Source organism: Protopterus annectens, chromosome 16.part0 (genome assembly GCF_019279795.1).
Source record: "Protopterus annectens isolate FY-2018-M chromosome 16.part0, PAN1.0, whole genome shotgun sequence".
NCBI lineage: Eukaryota > Metazoa > Chordata > Ceratodontiformes > Protopteridae > Protopterus > Protopterus annectens.
This window is the reverse complement of record NC_056750.1, coordinates 619,432,744-619,459,010: the sequence shown is the minus strand read 5'-3', so window position 1 is coordinate 619,459,010 and position 26,267 is coordinate 619,432,744. Positions and strand designations below refer to the sequence as shown.

Genomic DNA, 26,267 nt, shown 5'->3' with positions numbered 1-26,267 from the left:
GTTCTTAGACCTAAGCAAAGGATTTGACATTGTCAGTCATGTACTGTTTTCTCTTAATTGCATAGCCTCAGTATACACCCATCCACTTCTTGCTGGCTCCAAAACTCAGTAATTGACTTGAATAACTAAACTGCATCCCCCCATCCTGTAGTGTTCCACCTGAATAATCCCTGGCGTACCACAAGGCTCATCACTGGTTATATTATTATTTTCCATGTTCACAGTTGAGATATACAAACAATATAATAACCTGACAATACCACAGTCTTATGCTACGCTCCTAACAAAAGCCAAGCCACTGAGAAACTACAGCATAAATTTATTTTGCAAAAACCTAGATTTAAAAGTCAGTGCCCTTTCTGAATACTGATAAAATATAATTCATGATAGTACTGTGCTTCAATTTACCTGATTGGATTTGATTGTCATAAACCATGTATCAGGTTTTGCAGCACATGTTGATGAAGAATTCAGATTTAATGTCCATACCAATGACTTATTATCCATTCGGGAGTTACCATAATGGTATGTGTGCTTACCTCACAAACACAAAGTACAGGGCTTGCTTATCACTATTGAAAGGGAAACTGGCTAAGCTTACAATGGTGCACAAAGATTTCTTCGAACCTATAGGTCCAAGCAATTTATGAAATCTAACACTACATATAAGGCTGTAATCAGTGTTCTGATTCCCTCTCCCTTCTGTACTGCCCATGTTCTGTTCAGCTTCTCATATACTAAAAAAATCTAAATTGAAGGAACATATAACAAAATAGCTAGGTTCATCAAATTTATAATTTAAGAGTCATCAATGTATTGTTCTTAAACATTTTACATGATTGGAATGCAAACACTTTAATTTACTCAATTAAAGCAAGCCAACAGACTACAACACAGCAATAAATGTCCATCACTAGTTAAAACTATGAACTGGTATCACCCTCCATGGTTCTTACTGTCATCCAACATAAACTTATCTTATGCAGCAAAATGTTCAAGCCACCATATTTACTTACTCTGTATATAAATTCCAAAAACAGAAACACTTTTAAGCTTTATTAAGCACACTATATTTTGATCTAATGTCAAGACAAATCTGAAAAAACAATCATTTCACTGCTTTCACTCATTTCATTGCTTTATCTGTAGTATTACATAGGTTCATAGGTTCATAGGTTCAGGTTCATAGGTTGGTACTAGGCTATCGGCCCTAGGGCCTATACAAGCCTAGCCATAACAATTCCCTGGATATTTCTTCCCACAATATTTACTTCCCTGGACCCTGTCTAGCAGGGCAACTGATGTGATCCATGGGGTGAATTTCCCATTTCCCATCCAATTGTCAAGGTTCCTTTTGAAGAGGGCCAAGGAGGCGCTCTGCTTGACATGTATGGGCAGTCTATTCCAGAGTATGTGGAGTCTCTGGGTCAGGAACCTATCCCTCCAGCATGTTTTGTTCATTGTGATGAAAAGGTTTAGATCCCTAGAGCATGTGGCTCTGAGGGATTGGGATTTCTTTAAGTGGAGCATGTCCAACAGCTCAGGGTTTGACATGGCCTTGTATGTCACCTCGGAGTAGATGATATGCCACAGAGTATAGCTGGAGTTTGTTTAGATGGTCAGCATAGGACAGCTGCTTTAGGCCTGTGATTCTTTCAGTGAGGTATTTCTGTGGCCTTTCCAGCTGTTGTAGATGTCTTGTGAATGAATGTTAACTTGACTTTCTTCATAGCTTAGCTTACAGTTCCCTTCTTACAGGCCTCTTCCATTTATTTATGGTTATGCATCTGTTGACCTATAAATATGGATTCTTAGGAACAGTATTGCATACAGTGATATCACCCTTGTTGTTTTAACACTAAATAATAATATCAAGTATAACAAACAGAATACTAAGTCTAAGGTTGGAAACATGGGCCTTATAGGTCTCTGGATAGATATTATACCATTTCTTTCTGTTTATGTTCCATACATCATCAAGGTTTCTTTAACAAAGCTATAAAAGAAAAACAATTTATAATTTCATAAACTCAAAGCTGGCTTAAGCTTCTATTTTAATAAATGGAGGTATGTGGTTAATATTTGTAGGGTTTGCTCATCCAGTTATTCAAATTGGAGGTCTTACCGATTTCAGTATTAGGGTTTATATACTGATAAAATCCAATTCATTTAGTTTCAGGAATAGTTATTTGATACCAAAGTATATTTATAAATTGTACACTGATATATTTTTACCAGAATCAAGGTTATCATGTGTAATTACATTTTTTGTAAGTTTTCCAAGGCTGCATTAACAAGAAGGTTTTGACTGCCTACCTACTGTCCAAGTTCATGTTTATAATACTACATAAAACAAAATCAGTGATATAAATTGAACCATACCAAGAACAAAATAATACATACAGATATAGACTGGAACATGATTAAAATCCAAATGAAACAAATGCATTTTAAGGTACCTCTTAAATCTGCTGAGCTTTGATGCCTCTGAAAGTCACATACAAACTATGTTTCAAAGATGTAGTACCTGGGTGGCAAAGGAAGAAGTCCCAGATGACTGTTTCAAAGGTGCTGGGCCTGGTAGGCAAAGGAGGAAGATCCAATTCAAGCCAGACCTCTAGTAGACACACACTAGAGTCTATGAGGGGGAGAATGTAGTGTATTTAGCTGTAGCATGCAGGACAAGACAGACATGCACCAGAATCTTATGTAGGATAAGTGACTGAACTGACAACCAGTAAAGGTTCCAAAGAATTAGTGTAATAGACAGTAGGGTGTAATTACTCCCTGGATCTCTGAAAGCACTTTTTCTCAGAGAAGTTTGTGGACCGATTGAAAGGACTAACTAAAATGGATAGTGGAAGGGAATCCACAAATGATGTGAGAGGTGGAAAAGGGGTAAGAGTGAAAGGAGGGAAGGTGGAATGTTAACGTATTTAAAAAGGCATATGAGATAGGTTTATTGTTTCCTTCTGCCATCAAGCTAATGTAATGCAAAGATTGGTTAACTGCACAGGCATCCCCATATGCAAATATTCCTTCTCTTTTCAAATTCCATTATTCCTCTTCCTTGGTTTCTAGTTTGATTTTAATTTAGTTTTAACCCTACTGTACTTTGAAGTACATTCTGTTACCTATGATTAATATCTCCTCAGTAATATTAAATTTGCACATTACTCCTCATTTCTCATTTCATATTCCTCTACCAAAATCTACCCGCCCCCACAAACTTACTGCATTTCCTTCATCTCTCCTACAGTAACACCTTACTTATGATATGAAATTAATATGAATATCTTGTTACCTTTTCTTCCTCTTCTCTTGCCCAGGACCCTTTAAGTAATTCCACAGGTCCTTTCTGTCCATTCCATGGGATATTATGTCTTCCTCTGCCTATTTTCCAGCATCTGTATTTATTTTAAGAATAGCTTTCAGAACCAGATGCAATAGTTTTACCAATGTCTTGTACGGTGTAAAAATTACAGAGATCTCACGTAGCTCTGGCCATATGGAAATTTAATATAACAAGTTAATGGAGCTTCCCTACTCCTGGTAAAATGTAAAGTGCATGACATATTAATTAACTCATCAACTTCAGGTCTCTGCTGTTAACCTTACTAGAAATCACTACTGCAGTGTTTTCTGATGGAATGCTACCAATAACCCAATTTCTGTGAGCTTTTCCCTTTTTTCCATGGATGTGTGACTATGAAGTTAGTATAGCCTGTACCCCCCCCGAGAAGCACTATATTTTAGTTTTCATTTAGAAGTTTTGATCAGTGTGCTTCATCTGGTCAAAACGTCATAAAACGTAACTTCAATTAAACACAGTATAACCATTTATGAGTGTGAAAATCTTAACATTAGTCCTTTTTTAAGCTAAGACAAGGGTATCATCAGTTCACAACCTCTGTGAATCTGTTGGTAATTACATTCACTATCTGCCTTCTAATAACGCAAGGTAAGGACCAATATTTCAGTATGACTAAAGGAAGATTAGTCATTCAAAATGTTTTAAAAGTCAGTTGATCAAACGGACTTTACTAAAGAATTTTTTTCCAGTAACACTTGATATATAACATCTACTGATATTCACTGCCAGGATGACAAATTAACACTAATTAAATTTATTTATGCAAAATTTAACATCTGAGTATTGTGTTACAGCTGCTGTAAGTGTCTGAAACACAAGCTTACTGAATAGTTGCTATCCTAAATTATGGTGACTCTGAATATTACTGAGTTTAGCTAAACTTAAGCTTGAGGTACTGCACACATTTTCAAAAGTTACTTTGAAGGAGTGGGGGATAGATTCTCAACATCAACTACATTCAGAACACAGGAAGTGTTTAAAGGCTAATGACAAAGTTAATACTGCCCTCTCAGTTAGGTCAAGGGAGAAACTATATATGCTGCAGTCCTAGGTAATGTAGTTCTGATGTACCTGGATGAAAATGAAAGATTACTCCGTTTAGCTATTATAATGAGGATTTTTCATAAAAGCTGTGTTACTTATCCTTGCATTTCTTGACTAGTTTTGTGTTTCCTATGCATCACTGTTCACCCAGGAAGTATTCAGAAGTTACTTACTGAAGCAGTGCTTTAGTTTTCCTTGCAGGATCATCAGGACGAAAGTTTTTGTACTCTTCAACTTCCTTCTCGATTGACAACACCTGGCTCTGTAGTTTGTTCCGCAGGGCCGGAAGGGTGTCTCGGATATGGTTAGTAAGTTGCTGCATAAAAAAAGAAGACATTATTTATACTGTTGCTCTCTTCTTTCCCATGACATTCAGTTCCCACAGGTACCCCCTACCTTCCTTGTGGTATCTGAGTGCTGTTTGTAAAATGGCATGCAGGTTTGCCAGGGATAGATATTAAAGACATTTTTCAAGTGCATAGCTTGGATGTATGAGAATGTTCTGCAGTGAAAGAAGGAACTCATCATCAAGTCTTTTCTGAGATCCCATGACATAACAGACTGCAGGGTATTTAACATTAGAAGACTGATGCCACACTGCATTGAGACATTGACTTCTAACTAAACCTGCAATGTCAAGAGCCTGCACCTGGGAAATTATATACCACTCAAGGCTAGCTCAAGGAAGTTGGGGCACATGTATGGAAACATGAAAATCAGAAGTACCAAACACGGAAAAATGACGCACTGAGATTAAGCATGAACTTGGGCATGTGACTTGATTTACTGTTCTACTGACAGACAGGTGTACTAACTCCCAAGAGCAGGGAATAAATGGAACCCTTTGGCAGCTCTTACATGATGCCGTCTAGATGTCTGCATGCCATGACACAAGGGAAGGAAAGGATCTGGGTTGGTTCCTTTAAATTCTACCAAAACAGGATATCACATTTTTTCCATTTATTCATGAGTTTATTCACAGAGGAAGGAGTGGAGTCCAGGTTTTTATAACAGGCCACAGACCCTACTATAAAAACTTCCAGAACAAACTAATTACTGCAAAAACAAGTTACTGTTTTATTTTTGTTTTAGGTAAATAGATTTTCAGGGAACTTTCCCATGGGAGTAACTCTATGAAGAAGTATGCAGAAAGAATTAATGTGCTTGCTGTTTGATATCATCAATATACTTTTTCAAAATGGTCAAGTGGTAGAGTCATATATCATACACTCACACACACACACACACACACACACACACACACACACACACACACACATACACACACACACACACACACCAGTGAAAGCACATCTATAAACAACATCTGAACAGTGCAAGTGAAAGATGTTAGAGAAAATCAAGAAAGGTGGTAAAGACTGGGAGAATCCTAATTCACTAGCAGCAAATAGACAAAAACTGGATGAGCTAAAAAGTAGTGAAAAAGCTAAAATAAGCAATCCTATATACAGACTCCAATTACAAATATAGAGGCAAAAAGTTGTGTAAAATTTTACATGACCATAGATGTCCTTCGCTTCTGCATTGCAGCATTCTTCACATATGGGTTGTATTCCACCCATCGATCCGGCATCTGGCCTGTACACAAAAGCTTAGAGCCACTGCCTGTACTTGGGACGTGACATGAAGGCACAGACAATGTCAGTCATAAAAGGGACATCCGCACATATAATCTTCAGAATAAGAAAGCCCCATAAGGAAAGGAGTCCAAAAGGAGCCAAAGGAGATCATCCCAGGAAAGAGCAAGTTGTAGGGGGAAGGCGGGAGGGATAGAATACTGCAACATAGAAGAGAAGGACATATATGGTTATGGTAAGATTTTACAGCCAATATTTTATGTCCTTCTATTCAATGTTGCAGTATTCTTTACATATGGGAGAGTGCAAGAGCTAAAGGGGAACCCAGGATGGAGGACAGAGTAGGGAAAAGCTAAAAGGAAGCATTTTACAGGAATCTATGCAGGATTGCGCTGGAAAAACCTGCCCTAGACCAAGAAACAGTGTCCAATTTGTAATGTTTCATAAAGGTATGAACAAATGACTAGGTGGCATCTTATAGGATGGAATGAACATCTAGATCTTTAAGGAAGGACCCTAAAGATGCCACTGATCTAGTGGAATGGCCATGACAGATGCTGATAAAGACTTCCCATGGAATTCATAGCAAAACACAATAGCTTTAGAGATCCATATGGAAATATTTGTTTGTATACAGGCAAAACCAGAGCCCTGCGATGAAAGGAAACAAACAGTTGGTCAGACCTCCTAATGGACTTAGTTTTTTCAAGGTAAAATCTGAGTTATCTATGAACATCCACGGTATGCAAAATCCTTTCACTGCGGTATTGTGGCGAAGGGAAGAAGGCAGGCAACTTGATGGACTAATTAAGAGACAACTCATTCACAACTTTGGGCATGAAGGTTGGATTAGTTCTCAAGGATACTCTGTCACTATGAAAAACAAGGAAAGGAGGGGAAGTCATCAATGCCTGAATCTCAGAGACCCTTCTAGAAGAGGTTAAGGTTACTAGAAGCACAGTTTTCCATGTGTAAAACTTTAAAGAGGCAGAAGCTGCTGATTCAAAGGGAGCCTGTGTAAGTTTTTTTAGCACATAGTTAAGATCCCAAGGAGGAGGAACTGGTTTCCTGGGGGGGGCTTAAATGTAGGACACCTTTAAGAAAAAGCTTCACTTCTAACCTGGAAGCTAAGAAGGGAGTTAAACGCAAACAGGCAGACAAAGCAGAACAATAGAGTTTAACTGAGGAATAGGAAAGACCACTGTTGAGCAGCTCCCGTAAGAAAGTACTAAGGGAATGTCCGCACCAAAGGGATTCTCTTTCCTTTTTTGGCACCAAATGGAAAATCTTCTCCACTTGGAAATGTAAGATTTTCTAGTATTGGGCTTCCTGGCCACCTGCAAAACCCACAGCATGTCCTTAGAAAATAGGTGCCTAAAAAGGATCAAAAGTTGATCATCCGCAAAGTTAACTGTAGGGCTGACCCATGGGGGTGAATAAATGATCCCTTGTCCTGAGTGATCAGGTCCATCTGGTAAGGTAACTTGTAGTGATGACCCTTGGATAATTGCAGAAGAAGAGGGAACCAGTGCTGTCTTGGCCAAAACAGGGTCACTAGCAAGATTTTGCATTTTTCCTGTAGAAGTGTCAACAGAACTTTCTGAATTAAGGGGAAGGGGGGAATGCATATAGAAGCATCCCCTTCCATGAGACAGATACAGCATCCATCTTCTACACTTGAGGATGAGGGACCCTTGCACAAAAGCGAGGAAGTTGTCTGTTCATAGGGGAGGCAAAAAGGTCCAATTCTGGAGTACCCCACCGGTGAACTAGATCCAGGAACACATCCCTGGAAAGCATCAACTCGTGAGATTGTGTCATAGATCTGCTTAATGCATATGCCACCGAGTTCTGAGCTGAGGGAAGGAACACAGCATGAAGAGGCACTTCGTATTCAGTAGCCAATTCCCAAGCCCTGACGGCCAAGTGACAGAGAAGATAAGATTTTTTGCCCCCCTGTTTGTCTATGTACCAAAGGACCATGGTATTGTCTGTGAGGATCTTGAGGGGTCCTGGCTGGAATAGAGAGTGAAAGGTCTGTAGAGCTAGAATCAGAGTCCTCATTTCCCTGAAGTTGATATGTTCCTTCCTTTGAGAAGCGTTCCAAAGACCCTGAACTTTCCTGGAAGCAAAGGTTGCTCCCCAACCCAATTCTGAGGCATCTGTGAAAAGTTGCTGAACTGGTAGAGGTATCTGAAGAGGTAGGCCATGGTTCTGACTGAGTTGCTGCATCCACCAATGTAACTCTTTTTTTCAGACAGGGGAAAAGTGGAATCAAGACATCTAAGGGATGGGCATGCTGGGACCAAACTGTCTTTAAAAAACACTGGAACTTTCCCATGTGTAGCTTTGCAAAGGGCAGTATGGGAATAGCGGAGGCCATGAACCCCAGCAATCTCAGAAAGTCAAAAAGCAATGAAAGACCACCAAGATAAAAGAACAGCACTTAAACAAAAAACAATATCCAGATAAAAAATTACCAGGCCACCAAAGCTGTAGGTTATTAAATTTATTCAACTTAAAAGGAAAAATAAAAATGGGTAAGCACTTTCACGATACAATAGATCGCTTTCTCAGTCACCTTAAAAAGAAGAATCATCTATATAGCAATAGCACTGTGACATCATTTCCTGTTGCAAGAAGCATGTAAAAAATTTTAACAACAATAAAAAATTACATCACATAATAGCAATATATTACAATTCACCACAGTACAAAGCTTTAAAACAGTCATATAAAAAGATATGTATACACACATTTTAATGTGGGAGTGGGTGTGCCTTCAACATAGGCTTCAGGGAAACAACCTCATTTAGTCCTGGAAACTAATCTACTTGGAGTGATAAAATCCAGGCTTGTTCCCTTGCCTCTGTCTTGTACTTAAGATCCCTGCCCCTAATATCAGTACCAACTACCTCCAGTTCCAGAAACTTAAACTTATCGGAGTTCCCTTCAGCCACTATATGGTATGCTAATGCATTTTAATGCCTCCCATTCCTAATGCCTCTCAAGTGTTCCAAAATCTGTTCCTTAAAAGAAGGATTGGTTGGATGTCACAGTGCTATTGCTATGTATATAGATGGTTCTTCTTTTTAATGCGACTGTCTGATGAAATGATCTTTTGTATCGTGAAAGCACTTACCTGTTTTTATTTTTACTTTTAAGTTGAATAAATTTAATAACCTACAGCCTTGGTGGCCTAGCACTTTGTTTATCTGAAATCTCCAAAACTCCCTGGCTGTGATGGAAGGAAGAGGCAGAAGAGCCTCCATGAATGTCTTGAGATAAGTTGCTTTCTCCACAGGAAGAAAAACCATTATCAAGTCTGTGCAGAACGTGCACCTCAGGAAAATAAGGTCTTGACTTGGAGAGAGGGATGATTTTTTTTTTTTAATTTACTGAGAAACCCAGGGCCTGTAGAAAAGGAATAGCTATGTTCAGGTGCTGGGTTAAACGTCTGGACTGTTGGCCAGAAATAGCAGATCATCCAAGTATTGGTAGACTTGTTAGCCTTTTAGCCTTAAATAGGCAATACCTGGGGCCAGGCACTTTGTGAATACCCTTGGAGGAGTAGAAAGTCCAAAGGGCAATGCAGTAAACTGAAAGTGCAAAGAACCCACTGAGAAACACAAAAATTTCCTGAAGTGAGGATGAATAGGGATATGCAGGTATGCATCCTTGAGATACAGAGAAGCAAAGAAGGCTTGAGGAGGGACCAGGGGAAGGAGAGCTGGCAGGGATAGCATTCTGAAAGAAGGCACCACCAGGAAAGTGTTTAATAGGGAAAGATCTAACATAGGCCTCCAAAGACCATCTTTCCTTGGAACTAGAAACATCCAGGAGTAAAATTCTCTTCCCAGTTGGTCTGAAGGGACAGACTGAATGGTGACTTGATGGGAAAGTTGAGCAAGAATCAAGGGAAACTTTGTCTGGACTGAAAGGGCTGCTGAGGAGGGACAACAGCAGCAGAAATAACAGCCTTAGCCTGTGGGTGTCTCCTGGAAGACTTACATGGCCTAGTTCCAGAAGGAGTAGAAGTGGAGGAGAGAGCAGGTTTCCAGACAAAAGCAGTCTTGACAGAGGAAGTTCCTATGAAATTTTGGAACTGGAGAAACAAGCAAGTGTTTCAAATCCTGAAGCTACTCAAAATTAAATAATTCTGCAGCTGCTCTGCCAAAGATATTCCCTGAAAGGGAAGGAGAGTCTTCCAAGTCATAAACTATCTAATTTGGATAATTGAAATCACCCAGGTGTTCTGAGTGATTTCCATCCAAGCAGAAAGGGAAAGACAGAGGCGAAGAGACAGAGGTACAACTTGGAAGAGGGGGCAGAGTGTCACAGAGGACTTTTGTCTGGACTGAAAGGGCTGCTGAGAAGGGACAACAGCAGCAGAAATAACAGCCTTAGCCTGTGGGTGTCTCCTGGAAGACTTACGTGGCCTAGTTCCAGAAGGAGTAGAAGTGGAGGAGAGAGCAGGTTTCCAGACAAAAGCAGTCTTGACAGGGAAGTTCCTATGAAATTTTGGAACTGGAGAAACAAGCAAGCGTTTCAAATCCTAAAGCTACTCAAAATTAAATAATTCTGTAGCTGCTCTGCCAAAGGTATTCCCTGAAAGGGAAGGAGAGTCTTGCTCTGCCAAAGAGGGAGGAATTATCCAGAGGAGCATCAAGCAGTTTTGTCTTTATGTCATCTGGGAGTGCCTGGAGATGTAATCAGGAATGTCTTCTGAGAACAGATGCAGAAGTTACAGCTCTGGAAGAGGCCTCAACTGCATAATAACTGTACTTGATTGAGTACCTAGCTACCTGGGAGGAGGCTGTTAAAAGTGAAGGAGCCAAGGATTTAGACTCTGAGTCAGGCAATGAGGAAAGAGCCTGCGTAGCCTGAGTGAGCAAGGCCAAACCATGCCTAGACATGGGTGTTTGATAATTTAGAGCCCTGATAGCTAAGATGAAAAAGGTACAGACCTTCTTAACCAATCTTTCCATAATTTTACTTTCTTTATCAGAAGGAAGCAGTTTGTTTGTGGGAGATAGCCGTGAAGATTTATCTGAAGTAATGGAAACCACAGCTGGGTCAGCTGAGGGGCATTTAAAAAGAAATACTTGCAATCCTCAGGAACCTTATAGAAGTAATCAAGTCTTTTAAGGGCAGGGACCTGTGAGTCAAGAGTCTTTGATGCTGCCTTAAAGGCATCTAAGAAGGCTGGCATGACTGGTGGAACTGCAGAAGGTGCAAGGACGTCCAGTTGGAGTAGCTCATAATATCTCTTTTGATCTTCTGAGATTTGAGAAGAATCCCACATAAAGAACTCACTCATTTTATTAATAGTTTCCATAAAGGAAAGTTCTTCAATGGGAGAGTCCCTCTCCCATTAGACTCTTCCTCTGGGGAAGCATACTCCAGTGTAGATGGGATCTGGGTGGAATATGCTAAGGAGTCTTCATATGAGGAAGACTCTTTAGAATCAGTGTCATGAATTTGAAATACTACAGGGTGCCCTGAAGAAGGCCCCTGAGACCCCAAACGGTAGCACTGGAGAAGAAGAGAAGGCCAGGCTGGCTATAGGAGAAGCCAGAGCTGGAGGCCTCAGAGCCATCAGAGCCTTGATGAGACCCTGCGAATAAACATCCCAGTCTGACGTAGGGGTGGCAGGAACATATTTAGTTTTTTGTTTCTTTTTAACATGTTTCTCCCACTGCACAAGTAGCCAGTAAATTCCAACAATTACCACCTGTACTGTATTAGAAAAAAAGACACAAACAATGCCCTATATAGACATTTGGAAGTTAGTGACACTTGTAGCACTTTTAAATTTGCCATATTAGAATGTGTTAAGATCGACCCCAGAGGAGGAGATGTGAAAGCTAAACTGGGGGAGAGAGAAGTGAAATGGCAAATTTTACTGAATGCAGCTACCCCCCCCCCCCCAGGATTAAATGACTGTACTCCTCCCAAACCCCTATTAAGAGATTGAAAGGGGCATGTATAGCTGTATTTTTCATAACACTGACAACAGCTGTTAGTATTTTATTAGTAAAACCTCATAATTTCCACAGTGATACATTGTATATAATTTTAACATTTTTAACACATACATCTTCATGTACTTGTTTTTAATGTTTTACAACTGAAAATCTGATAGTAATTACTATTTACATGTATTTGAGCTTAATTAACGCAGTTATGTGATTGGATAATTATTCTTATTTAAAGACAGTTGTTTTTGGAGATGGTGTTCTGAGGAAGTCTACTGTGAGTAGATGAAAGCGCTAAACCTGATGTTAATTAAATGAGTTTTTTTATTCAGCTCTAGTTTTATTTATTTTTTGGAACCTGACACCGTTGTTTTACCACTAAATTCATTCATGTTTCTCCCACTGGACAGAAATGGTAGACATAGGCCTTACCTTCATCACCTCCCTAGACAGAGAAGCTGGAACAGTCCCAGAATCTTCTGCAATAATGAACCGTGGCTCACCCAAGTCATCCAAACCAGATTTGCATGGCCTCGGACGTGCTAGGATCCGCACTCCTGATGACTTCCATACCAGTACCTGCTGAGGGAGTGGACCCTACCTCTGGTCACACCGCTAGGTTTTCATCAACCTCAAGAGGTACATCAGATGGAGTAGGCGCAGCTAAAGAGGAATGGGGCCTAGCCTTGCTAACCTTCCTCTTTACAGATGGCTCAGAAGCACTCGAGGAACCTTCCATAGCATCCCCTTGCCAGACATTTGAATCTTTGGTTTTCTAAGTAAAGATTCAAGGCCAACAGATGACTGTGCAATGTTTTAGGAACAAAGGCCTGGCAAACAGAGCAGGCCCAGTGGTCATGATTAAGCCATAAATAAAACAAGAAAAGCTTGTGGCTATCTTTATGTGGAATTTGCCTTCCACTCATAAACTTGCTCTTCCTGGATGACATTAACAAAAACAAAAGGCAGTAGTGATATATTAAATCCGCTATGGGGTACGTAAATGAAGCTGGAAGATGATACCAATGGTATCTAATGGCAGACTGAACATATGAGTCAACCTTTCCAAATGGTGGCAAGAAAGTTCTGAAGATTGTATGTGCAGATTTCCCTTTTATGGCTGATGTCTGTGTGTGTGATGTCCCAGTTACAGGCAGTAGCACTAAGCATTTGTATACAGGCCAGACATCAGGTCGATGGGCAGACTACAACCCATGTAAAGAATACTGCAACATTGAATAGAAGGACATGAGTAAATTTCCTGACAAAAGAGCAAAAAAGATGCATGCCAGCTGAATGTAAGCTATAAAACAGGTCACATTAAATTCATGCAAACCTTTTTTTTTTTGGAAAGAGAAAGACAGAAAGTGAAAGAGAGGGAGAGCGAGAATAAAAACAAGGATTTATTGTGAATGACCATCTTGTTCTGTTTATCTGCAGGTGAAGTTTTAGGTCCTTGGTACTGGTGTTTGCTAAGCTATTACACTTGTGTTGCTATAGGAGATCAAGGACAAAGGGATCTCTACCAGTGCTGTAGATGAGGCACAAATCCCACCTCAAAAAATCTATAAGATAGTTGAGTAAAGAGATAAGGGTTACACCCTCTCTTGGTAGTTCAGGGTATGGAAGCTTCTGGGGCTTCAACAGTTGTTTGGTATGTTGAATGAGGTATATCCCAGAGAGGCTATTGTATTCTATAATTGGTCTGGATGATATACCCTTGGGTGTTAGTTGTGTTGAGTAGAATAATTTTCTGACTACAGTTGCCACATGGTGATTGGAGGAGAGGGAAATGTCAACCCAGGTCCCCGACTACAATTTAGTATAGTAGTGCAGTGTTACATGTACTGTATGTTGAGCCTAGGGCTTTTTTTCCAAAAGAAATGATACTGCACTTTATTCATGTTTAATTTGAAACCCTTTTCAGTACCTCAGGTATTAACTAGGGTAAGTTCTTTCTGAAGGGTACAGGTGCCAAATTGCTATTTAACAATAACACATAGCTTGCAGTCATCTGCAAACCTAGTTAACTATAAATTCTGGTTATCAGCTTGGAAATCGGAGAAGTAAATGCAGAAAAGAAGAGCTCACAGTATAAAGACCTGGTGGAGCCCACTGGTTACCTTCAAACTTTTAAATGAGGCACCTTCCACACAAACTATGTAGGCTCTGTCTTTTAATTAGTTTGCTATTGGTCTTACCATGTAACGTTCTACACTTAATTGTTCCTTACAGTGTCCTTATGGGGTATGGTGTCAAACACTTCGGGTAAGTTAAGATATGTTCTGTAAGCAACATGAACACTGACAACAGCCTGTGTCACACTCTCAAAGATGTTAACTAGGTTTAATAGGAAGAATCCCTCTGACAAAGCCAAACTATTAAATGTTTATCCTAGTGAGAATTCTCATATCATAACTGATGAGACTAGCTATGATATAATCCACAGTTTTGCAGATTAGGCTCATAAGGGTGATGGTTTTATAATTACCAGGGTTCCTGATGGGGCCACCCTTGTGGAAGGATATCATTACTGTGGTGCTGTCCAGTTCTGGAATAAACACAGTTTTTAAGCTTAGATTAAACAATATGAAAATAGGTTTGGTGAGGGCATGTTTGATAGTATCTGTTCAATTCCATGTAAGTTGACACCCCATGGGTGAGGTGTTTTTAATTTTTGATACCACATTCAGAGGTAATAGGTGGGGTGTAAGAAATTCTTGAATATGTGTAGTTTGGCTATATGTTTTGGGGGTGATTTCCACTAAACTTGTTTGATAGTATATTGATGATGTCTGATGAGTTGGACTGGGTGATCCCATTTAGGATAAATTCTGAGCATTAGTGGGTGCTGTTCCTTAGTTTCCTCATGTAGCTTAAGAAAGACTTGACGTTATCCTTAGCTTCAGATGTTAGCCTAACTTCATGGGTTGCTTTACTTCTCCTAATACTAATCCCCAAGTCCCTATTAATATGTATTCTTACAGACATGGATTGGCATACATTTCATCCACATTGTATACACTATAAGGGTGCATCTGTCAGACTTGCACATACCCTGTGATTAGCTGCAGGCTTGTTAAGTTTGCATTTGCCTGCTTTGGGTTAGATTGCCTTCTTCAGGATGCATTAGTCCAAATGCAAGTTTTCAGATGTACTTGTGATAGTTTACTCAGAATATTTTAGGTTCATCTGCCCATTCCATTTTACATTGTTGTTTACTTCTGCATATTAATTTGTAAGATTTTTCATTTGCTATACTTTGTTTGAGTTGGTACATGTTTTATATTTTGTATTACTTCTGTTCACAAGGTACAGGGATGCATATTTTAGGTTTGCTGTACTTGCTAATGATTCATTTTTGCATACATGCTAAATGTAGGCCTGTGCTTCTTAGAGTTAAATCATTCCATGCATGAGAAAAATTTAGACTGGGGCATGCATGTTTTTGTACTGATAAATTCTTACTGTTTTGATATTCACATATGCTGAATTTCTTTTGTGATTTGAATTACATGAATATTGGGAAACTTTGCCTCATTTTGCAGTCTTTACTGTAAACTATTTCTCACTGTTATACTGCTGCACTCCCAGGCTGTGACTGAAATGGGTCAATGTTTGATCATTCCATTACTCCGAGTAGCATACATAAATAAATAAAATGTTATACTATTGTTATGATGAGTTTTGGATTAAATTAATAACTTTTTCCTCTTTGTTGTAAAGTTTATTTGTGTTGGTAGACCACCAGGTAGGTTTTATTTTTGAATTTCCTATTATATTTAACTCTGGTTGGGACTGTCAATTCTATGCATCTGTCTAAAGTGTTCATAGAACACCTTTGTGAAGCTGACTATTGGGTCAAATCTGACCTGGTACTGTCATTGGTGAAATTTGAGATTCATTATATAATTGTATGAGGTTTACCCTTTTGAAGATTTTAAATTCAGAGATGGCTGCAGGGACTTTGGAGATTTTCAAAGCAAATGTCACAAGTCTGTGGTCCATCTCAGCTGGCATGGAGACACCAGACGAGTGGTATATGTGCAGGTTATACTTGAGAAAACCAGATCTAGAATATTATGGCATCCGGTGGGCTTATTATCTATTTTTTCCATGGAATATTTGTTCATCAAGTCTAAGAACATCTGGGCATACCATATGTTGGAGGTACAGGTGCTCCAGTTAATTGTGGAGTAGTTAAAGTCTCCAAAATAATGGAGTTCCTGTTAACATGGAGCTCTTCTAATACTTTCAGGAAGCTAGCATGTTTATCTGGGGACATGGTGGGTGTCCTGTAGCAGGCTGTAAGTTTTGGGGACATGAATGGTGTCCTGTAGCAGGCTATATGTATTTAATTTATGGTAATATGGAGTTTTGTCAGAAGGTCTAGGAATTTATCTGTAGTTGATATAATCCTTGACAAATATGGAGACACCACCACCACTAGACATGGTAGCTATAAAACCCAGGTATGAAGGGAGTGTTCTCTTTATATTTAAACCAAGACTCGGTGATTATGTAAACATGGATATGTTCCAAATGAAGACAGAGCCTCAAGATCAGACAATTTGTTGTTGGGAGTTCTGGTGTTGAGAAGAATCACCTTAATGTGGTCCAAATTGGGATCTGATGAATTTGCTAAATTGAAATGTCCATTAACTTCATCATACCCCACTATGGGATTGGCAAAGACTTTTGTCAGCATGTGGAATCCTTTGAACAAGAGGTGTGGATCATCTCTTGTGAAGGAATTTGGATTATCAGTCATCTCCTTCTATGCTGACACATAACAGACCTTACAATGACACCAACTGTTCAGCCAGTTGTTGAAGAACCAATTATCTTTTCTTTGTAACTAGGAATCATTCTTGATGAAGGAAGGATTACACAGAGGGCGAGAGTCTTACCTACATTTATCACATGCAAGAAATGTTCTGGCATGGCTTTCTGCATGTCCTTCAGGGTTTTGCATCCCAGGACATTTACTCCCTCATGGACAACCACCGTCTCCTAGTCTTATTTGCCTTGGTAAAGGTCTTTAGGGCCCTTGTAATGGCAGACATACTGGCACTTGAAAGGTAACTGACTGGAACCCTATCCTAGGCCAGCTTTTTGATTAGAGGATTTGTATGCGTAACAAATGTCACCAATCACTAAAGACATTTTTGTTAGTAAGTTGGTTTAAGAGTATTAGATTGTGGGCAATCTGGCTGTTGGTGAGTTACTACTGCAGGTTTGCATGGAAGAGATGACTTGGAGAATTTTCACTGAGACTTACTTTTACTAGATCTAGGAGGATTTGATAGGAGATTTTTAACAGCCTCACTGTATATTTTTAATGTGATTTTTTTAAATTGTGGAGGAGTTAAGGGGAATTTCTAAGAGTCTGATGCCCACTGTGCATGGTTTTAATTGAGAGAGATGCCTCTAAATTAGTTAAAAACATTAAACCTCTGACAGGTAGTTATTTGTGTAAAGTAAGAGTTTGTTATTTTAATTTTTATTATTTTGCACTGATCAGAAGTGACAAATTTTAGTTTCAGCCCAGCAATACAGAGACAATCATAATTACATTTAGAAAGAGATGGCAAGAGTTTAATCAAAATACCTATCTATAAAATACTGTTATCTAACAACAATGAAAAGAGTATGTGATGTAATAATAAATTATTTACAGTAAAGCAAGACAGGTCTCATTTTTAAAGTGAGGTGTCTGTGTGATAATTACAACTGCGTGCTGTCTAAGTGGGAATGACAGAACAGTTGAGTGGGGTAAAATATGTTAGACAGAGTTTGCAAGTAGTTGGAAGGTGATGCTATATTGAGCAAAATATATGTGAGTGAAAAATGGAGATTGGTGCAAAAGATTGTGCCATATAGGGTCAGTGAGAGTATTATTAGTAAGAAAAAGAGAGAGTGATGTAGCTCAGAGTAGATGATATGGCTGGATGAAAAGCAATGGCATTTGGCTGATGAGAGGAGGTGGGCCTTTAGTTGAGCCCTAAATTTAGAGGAAGATAAGATGTATTTTATTTGTAAGGAAATACTGTCCCAGAGTTATGGATCTAGTATAGACATGAGGCAATCTGTGCAACAGAGTTTAGTTTTGGGGTTGTAATGTTGGGTAGAGTGGTTGTGGTTTCTGAGGCTTTAAGAGACAGCTTGTCTAATTAGTTTAGCTGCAATGGGAGATATGGTCTGGTTGACTTGACTAGGAGTTTGTACAGTTGGGATCCTTGGAAAAGGTCAATCCTTTGTTGAAAAGGGAGCCAGTTTGCTTTTTTTCAGTGTTTTACAGCACTGCTCTTTTTTAGAGTACTGGGAATTAAAAGTACTACTTTTTACTGGTTATTTTTTAAATGTGTGTGGAGCTTGATTTTAATGCCAAGGCTATGAGAAGGAAGTCATATTTAAGTTGGGAGAGTAGAATGTCCTTGTCTATGTTTGTCCTGGAGGTTTAAGTAAAAAATGGGGGGGACTTTTATTGGCCCAAAATAGGATGTTAACATTGCTCCTTGTGTAGTTGAGAAGGAGGGAGAAGTTAAGGAAGGGGTCAAGCCAGTTGCCAAGGAATTTATAACAGAAAGTGTTTTCTGTGTGTGTGTGTGGGAAGGGGTGTATTGTTGCTGTCATAGTTATGCAAACAGTTCTGTGTTTTTTTAGGCTGCTGTTTCGTGACACAAATCATAGTTTTGGTTTTGTCAGAGTTGAGAAGGAGGTTTTTGTTGGATATCCAGTGGATTAGAGTTAAGAAATCTTTATGCAGGTCTTTCTAGAGGTTGGGCACTGAGTTGTTTGTGTGATATAGTACCATGTAATCTGTGCAGAGCCAGAGTGGGAGATGATGCTGTCCATGAGGAAGTTTATTGATAAACATGGAGAACACTAGAGGGGCAAGTATGGAAAAGGACGGCTGACTGATTAGGAAACTGGGGAATGAGCTTTGATGGTGAAGAGCAATTGATGACATTATTTATTTATTTAAATTTGTTTACCGGGGTAGAACACTGATCAAACAATGATCAGCCTGGGTTACATTATAATATGTATAAACACTAGCAACAAAAATAAAAGAAACACCACAAAATTCAGCTTCGCCACACAGATCATGAAACCTACAGCTTTATTCTGGTACTTCGGCTTTCACCTTCTAGGAAATCTGTGTGGAGAAGTTGAATTTTGTGGTGTTTCTTTTATTACATTATAATATGACCACAAAATATACAGTAATAAAATAACACTGGTTTACATTTATAAGTAAATATACAAAATCTGACAATGTATACATAGAAGATGTAACAAACCAAACATATGTACAGTTACATAACTGGAAAAGAAAATGTTGAATAGAGCTAAAGTAGGAGGAGTTGAAATGGTGGAGATACAGGCAGCAATAGCTAGGTTAGGAAAACTAATACAGACCAGTAAGATGAAAGTGAGACTAGATTATGAGAAATGGGTTAGAGCAGTAATGGTATGGTAAGATGAATCATAGTTTAGGATGAGTGAGATAATCAGGCGGATCAAGAATGTGGGAGCTAAAATGTATGAGACATTTGGAGATACCAGTTTAAGTGAAATTTGCATGGAAATGTTTTATTAAGTATTGGTTGAACTGTGGTCTGAACAGGGAGCAGATTTGAAATAAAAGGTAGGAAATTGAGACTTAAGGTCTATTTGGAGTGGGTGATAAATGAGGAAGTTGTGGTCAGCAAAGTTAGAGACTTTAATAAAGTCAATAAAGACTGTGCAGGTGAACTAGCCTTTGTCCATGGTTAGCAGTATTTCAACAGTTAACATCCACAGTGCAGTGTGAGTGCTTTGAGAAGACCAGAACCCTTGGTGTTTATTGAACAGGAGGATGTAGGTAGGGATATATTGCGTGAGTTGAACATACCCACTTTTTCAAGCAGTTTGCCTAGAATTAGGAGGATAGAGATTGGTCTGTATTGGGAAGATATGGTGAGGTTAGATTGCTTTGGGATTGGGATGCAATGGTACTTCCATATATATGGCATGATATTTTGTTTTAGGCAGAGACTGAAAAAGTGTTGCAGGGGGTTGTGAGGAAGAGCCTGCAGTGGTATATGATTGAAGGATAGAGGCCATCTGCATCTGGTGGACTGTCAGTTTTTATTGTTGCAGAAGAAGTTCCAAGTCTCTTGTTTTTGACTTGTTTAAGGTGAAACTGAGGAATATAGAGAAGTGGTTCAGGGGAGTGGGGGCTAATATGAATGTTTGAGGGGGTGGGAAGGTTGGGAAGTTCAAAGAGGAAGTCAAAGGAAGAGAATGTAGGTGCTGCTGTCTGTGAGTTATTTTGAATGTTCCTTACTGTGAGTCAATTAATTTCTTACAAAATTGTTTTGCTGATTTAGCTAAGGATTTTTGAAATGTTGTTATATGTTGGCTTTTATGTCATTGTATTGCTTGCTTTTTGAAGTTTCTGAGTTGGGCTGATTTTCCATGCCTGCCATGACTCTTTTCTACATTTCAAAAGAGATTTAAATTCAGGATTTGGCCAATCATTTCTGTTTGTTCTGTAGAGTTAAAAATATAGGGAAAAATGTGTCCTGGAGTGATCTGACTATATTAGTGGCAGTTTCTATGTCAAGGTTAATGTTGTTTAGGTACAATATGAAATATAGTTTGTGCCGGAGAAGGCTTCTTTAAGTTTCTTGATGTCTGAGTCTGTCTTGCACTCAAATGATATGTATAAGACCGCTCCTACACTGGTTGAGGACACCATGTGCTAAGAGGCTGGCATCATAAAGGAAACAGTTTGGCTGAACTTCTGTAATGTCTAGCATGTCAGTTAATTTAGACAGAGAAGTGCACAGGTAGGGTTAATGTGACTAAGCAACTTAATCTAATTTAAATTTTGGAGAACACAGATTAAAAATAGCTGTAAGGACTAAATAGGCAAATTCAAGTCTGTATGACTGTGCATAGGCTAAACTAGTTGAATTACTATGTGATTTTGTGGGGGAAGTAGACTGGATTGTGTTTTTCTGTTAGTAGGTGAAGGAAGACAGCAGGTGGGAGACTTTAGAGTTGAAGACACTAATAGATTGCTTTAATTTAAATAGTTACTGCCCAGGTTCCATCCCCACGCTGTGCAAATAACGTGTATGTATTGGTGGATAGAGCAGGAATATGGTTTCACAAACACAGAGCAATGGCTAATCCCAATTTGTAGTGGAATAGTAGCTCAAAGAATTAAGTTGTGACAGCTGGGGGATCCCACTAATGGATGTGGTGGACTCAAACATTTTTGGAGGAATAGTACAGGTGAATAAATGAACAATAAGTAATAAGTAATGATAAGTAATAAGTGAATAATAAGACAAAATCACCTGCAACTACATAGTGCACATTACAACCACACTGTGGGCAGTCCAGCCCTTATAAACTGACAACAAGCATTCAAACTTCTTGAACTAGCCTGGATATCTATTTTCTCACCAGAGAGAAAAATGATTTGATTCTAACAGCTATTCAACTTAAACAGCAAAAGTATAGTGCAGCTTTAAGAGATTAAAAAAACGTAAAATTCTTAACACAGTTGTTATAGAGTCTGAATGACAGCAAAGATAAACAACTTGTACTGCTAAAAATAAATAACTTAGACTGACAAAATAAACTTAACAAAAAAGAATACGATAAGAGCTACTAAAAATAACATAAAACTGATAAAAATCACATGAAGTCACTAGAAGCGTTTATCTATTTGATCTAAATCATAACACCAAAAAGATAATTAATAAAGTGTCTCTACAATAAAAATTGTTGCCTGAATAAGTATGACTTAATTCCCATTCATTTAAATAAATGCTAGTGCTAGATAGTGCCATGGCTGTGATATGGTTGTTCATTTCAACTGATAATAGCATTTCTCTTCAAATATAAGCATAGTGAAAATTAAAATTAAATATAAAATCTGTCAGCTGTGTTGGCATAGGGGGCCTTATTCGTAAGTACGTAACAGGCAATCATTCCACAGACCATTAAAAGCCTATCTAATAAATCTTATTAAAAAAATTCCTCCATTCTCAAGAAGGGCAACATAAAATTGACTCGGGGAGAATTTGAGGCTGTCCATCCAGTTATCTACATTTTATTTATTTATTTGACATCTGTTTACCGAGAAGGTCCGACTATAGAAGTAGCCCACTTTCAGGAGGGCTGGGAAGAAAAGTTTCAAATACAAGTTAACAAGCACACATTATTGAAAATACAGGAAACAATATACAGAGAAATAGCTAATATTCAAACGGGTGTATAGGCATTTATATAATGGATAATGGATGAAAGAAAAAGTTAGAGGGGATAAAGGGAGGAGTGTTAAGATGGGTTAGTGAGGTGATAAGAGAGAGATTAAAATAAAAAAGGGGAAATATAGGGTGGGGGTAGGGGGGGAAGACAGGGTTAGATAAGGATATTAGAGTACCTTTGAGGGTAGCAAGGGTGCTACTCTGTTTGAATTATAGTGGAAGCTTGTTCCAAAGGTGAAGGGTATGATAGGTTATGAATCCATCATGGCAATATGTCTTTTTACCTGTTGACAAAGGTTTTTTTCTTTAACCAGGTATTTCAGGACCCATTTGTTCTTCAAAGGAATACATAGTAATACATTTTGTTTAGGGAGATTTAGACATCTAGGAGTTCAGATATGGTGTCCCAAGGAACAAGTCATGAGGAGATTATGTCCTTGATAAATACTGGTACTCCCTTGAAATTGCCAGTAGGTCTAAAGACAAGATGGGCATTGACCCTGAAAATAACTGGAGTACTTTCATTGTGTTGAAACCATGTCTTTATAACTACACATATATGAATGTTTTGTTTTTAAACAAGAAACATCTTTATTAAATCATCATGTATGACATAGGCAATCATAAATTTATATAAATGAAAACAAACCATATTGACATAATTTTACTTGCAAACATTATACACCACAAACAATGTTGACATAATTGTGGTTGTAAACACTATACATCACTTATAATCCATCCAGTAGTTTGTCAGCCAGACATTACATAGCTCATTCAAATCCTGCCTGCTTTTAAACTTTATTCCTTCTCTTAACGCATTGTACCCAAAAGTCCAATTTCTTTCCAATGTAATTTGCTCCTACCCTTTTCTAAAGATCCCAGTTCCAGTTGTTTTATCTCTGTTACTATATTCGCTACTTCTAATAAAGTTGATTTGGACTTTGATTTCCATTTTCGAGTAATTTCTTTTTTGGCAGCCACCATAATTAGACACAGCAAAGCCTTATATTGTCTAGGCAATTCCAATTCTGTATCATAGCTCAAAAAAATCATTTCCTTAGTTGCACCAATTTGCTCACCCAGTATCTCTGACAAAGCAGTCTGCAAGGAATCTTTAAAGTCTGCCAGCTCATTACACTCCCAGAAAATATGTAACCAGTTACCTCTTTCTACCCCATCACACCTCCAACATTTGATGTCTACCTGGGGAAAAATTCATTTGAGTCAAATTGGGTTATAAAAATACCTGTGTAAACACTTCGAAGCAAAGATCCTAAATCTTCTACTCTTTGTTGTATATTTGGGATATATACATATTTCCTCCTATTGTTTCTTTGTGAATTGCTTAAACAATTTTTCTTCCCAATCATTTCTAACTTCCTCTGATTTACTCTTATAGTTATCATGCAATGTTTTGTATGCTCTGCAAACTATTACTTTTTTAACAGCAGCTTCTGTTCTAGATTCTACTAAAAGATCTACCAGTGCTGGCCTTTTGCTTAGGATCCCCCTATTTATTTCCTCTTGCTGATACTCTGATATCAATCCTTGATAGGGAAGGCAGTCTCTGTCCTGCAGTCCAAATAAAAAATGTTTGGCCTCGTCCCATTCTATTACCTTTCCCTCTCTAATTATTTGCTCCCAATGCCTTGGTTCTTTTACCAGTTTTATCCAAATAAATTTCAGCCCCCTGTTGCCTATTGTCTGTATTCTTAGTTGCAGTCATCTCTATCTGCAGAATCTCCTTTCTCCATTCCCATGTTGGCTTAGTTCTTAGAATACTTTCTGCTACTTTATAAATATAATATTCTGCATGGTTATTGTTATTCTCCTTAAGGATCTGCATCCAAAATCCCAGTCAGTCTACTTGTTTCTTGAGCTTCCCCCATGTTTCATCACCATCCCTTTCCACTTTGAATTATAGATTTCTACTTGTTCTATTCATAGGAGCCTTAACTGTGTAGCTCTGACATACCCTTTCAAATCTGGTAATCCCAAACCACCTTGTTCAATTGGAAGAATCAATTTATCCCACTTGACTCTTGCCATCTTCCCCTCCTAGATAAAATCCTTCAGCTCTTTATTAATTGCTATCCACAACTTCTCCTCTCATTGATAAAAATATGCCTGACCTGTGTATAAAACTAAAGGCACTAAAACATTTTAACTGCATGTATCTTACTATCCGTATCCATATAACAGAGCTTCCAATTTCTCAGTTTTTATACTATATTTTGTTTAGTCTCTTCCCACATATCCTTAGCTGCCACACCAGAATGCTTTTTATTCCATACTTCTAAGTACTTTGTTTATCATGTCCTCATAAATGTGGGTATTGCTGAACCAATTTGTGTGTGTACAAAATTTACGGCTATTGCCTTTGTTTTAGCTTCATTAATTTTGTTTACCGAAAAGATTTGAAACTGCCTCAAAATGTTCCACAATGCTGAAATGTCCTTTTCTAGTTTTATCAGGTATAAAATAATATCATCTGCAAATACAGCCAGCTTTTCTTGACTACCATACCAACTATATCCTTGAATTTCTGAGTCTTTTATTTTCTAAGACGATGGTTCTAAACATAGTGCAAATAACAAAGGGGAAAGAGGGCACCCCTGCCTATTTCCTCTGCTCAAACAAAAATTCAAAGAGAGGATCCCGCCCACTTTAATTTTCACCTCTGATGCCTCATCTATCCCCCTAATCAACAGTGTAATTTTTTCAGTCAGTGCAAGCGCTTCCACTGCCCTGCTCATAAACTCTCAGCTTACTTTGTCAAATGCTTTCTCTGCATCAAGACCCACCAACAACAATGGTATTTTTTATATTCAGCTTCCTTCTAGGTCATCAGTGTTCTGGTAATGTTGTCAAATGTTTGCCTCCCCTCCACAAAAACCACACTGATCCATGTTTATAAATTTTGGCATCATCTTTGCCATTCTTTAAGCCACTTTAGACAAACACTTTATAATCATGGTTTAGGATTGAAATGGACCTGTATGAAGCTGGATCTGATGGGTCTTTACCCTCTTTAGGCATTACAGCCATCACTGCTTTCTTCCAGGAAGTTGGTGCTTCTCTTCCTCTTCTTAAAATACTGTTAAACAAAACCTTCCACAGGAATACCATCTATTCCTGGGGCATATATGAATGTTTTTGAGTTTTAGGAAGGCCTCAAATATCAACATTTTTTAAGACTCCTGTTATTGAGTGCAGCCAATTTAATTTTTTGGAATTAGAATTTACTAGGTTGGAATGTCCAGTAGGAAAACTCGGCCTAAAAAGGCATGATGGGGATAGCAAGAATTTTATCCTGTTTGTTAAAGCTGTGGTAATAGAAGTACAGACTATCCCCAGTAAAGCAGGAAGGCTCACCATCCATCTCGTCCCAAGCTGAGAAATACTTGATACCGCTAGAATGACATCATCTAAATAAGACAATTATTAAAACCAGGATAAAGCTCTAGCTCTGACCAAGGTGACTCAGACTTTATTAGCACTTGGTGCTGGTGGGGAGGATGGACATATGCATTTCAGGTAACAAACCCTCAGAGTGGGACAGCAACATAAAGGAAGGCTCTTAAGCAGTTATTTAGGCACCAAAGCAGCAGCCCTCATTGCAACTCACAGGCGGTATAGGGCACTGTGTTTCCCAGGGTTTATTACTTGGTATTTTTACTGCTAATGCATGTGTCTATGTTGTGCCTTTTTTTTTACCCCAACATGCTTCTTAAGATGTGCTTATGTTTCTTTATATTATTTTCTCATAGCAATTAATGTACTGCTGCTATTGTAGCATGCAAGGAAAAGATTCCACCTCACCTAAACAACCCATCTATTTGCAAAAATAGAAAAAGTGATACCTTAAACTGATGGGGGGATGAAGAGGTTAGTGGGTAGTAGCCCCACAAGCAAGCCATTAACAGCTGATGTACATTTATACAGTGTTATTACAGTTCTGAACTGATGTCCTTGCCATTTGTTTCTCATTGTACTT

At 38.5% G+C, this 26,267-nt stretch overlaps 2 protein-coding genes across 13 annotated transcripts in view; one reads left to right on the top strand and one right to left on the bottom strand.

The window, feature by feature from the left end:
- Positions 1–26,267, top strand: part of CIZ1 (CDKN1A interacting zinc finger protein 1) — a 2,016,138-nt gene that overhangs the window by 343,707 nt on the left and 1,646,164 nt on the right. The gene's annotated exons all lie outside the window — the stretch shown is intronic.
- The window catches only part of DNM1 (dynamin 1), a 1,092,771-nt gene that overhangs the window by 587,224 nt on the left and 479,280 nt on the right, over positions 1–26,267 (bottom strand). For all 11 annotated transcript variants that reach the window (XM_044058867.1, XM_044058862.1, XM_044058871.1 and 8 more), the window contains exon 7: positions 4,591–4,733. In XM_044058867.1, coding sequence (XP_043914802.1) covers positions 4,591–4,733 — 143 coding nt within the window. The remainder of the gene's footprint in view (positions 1–4,590; positions 4,734–26,267) is intronic.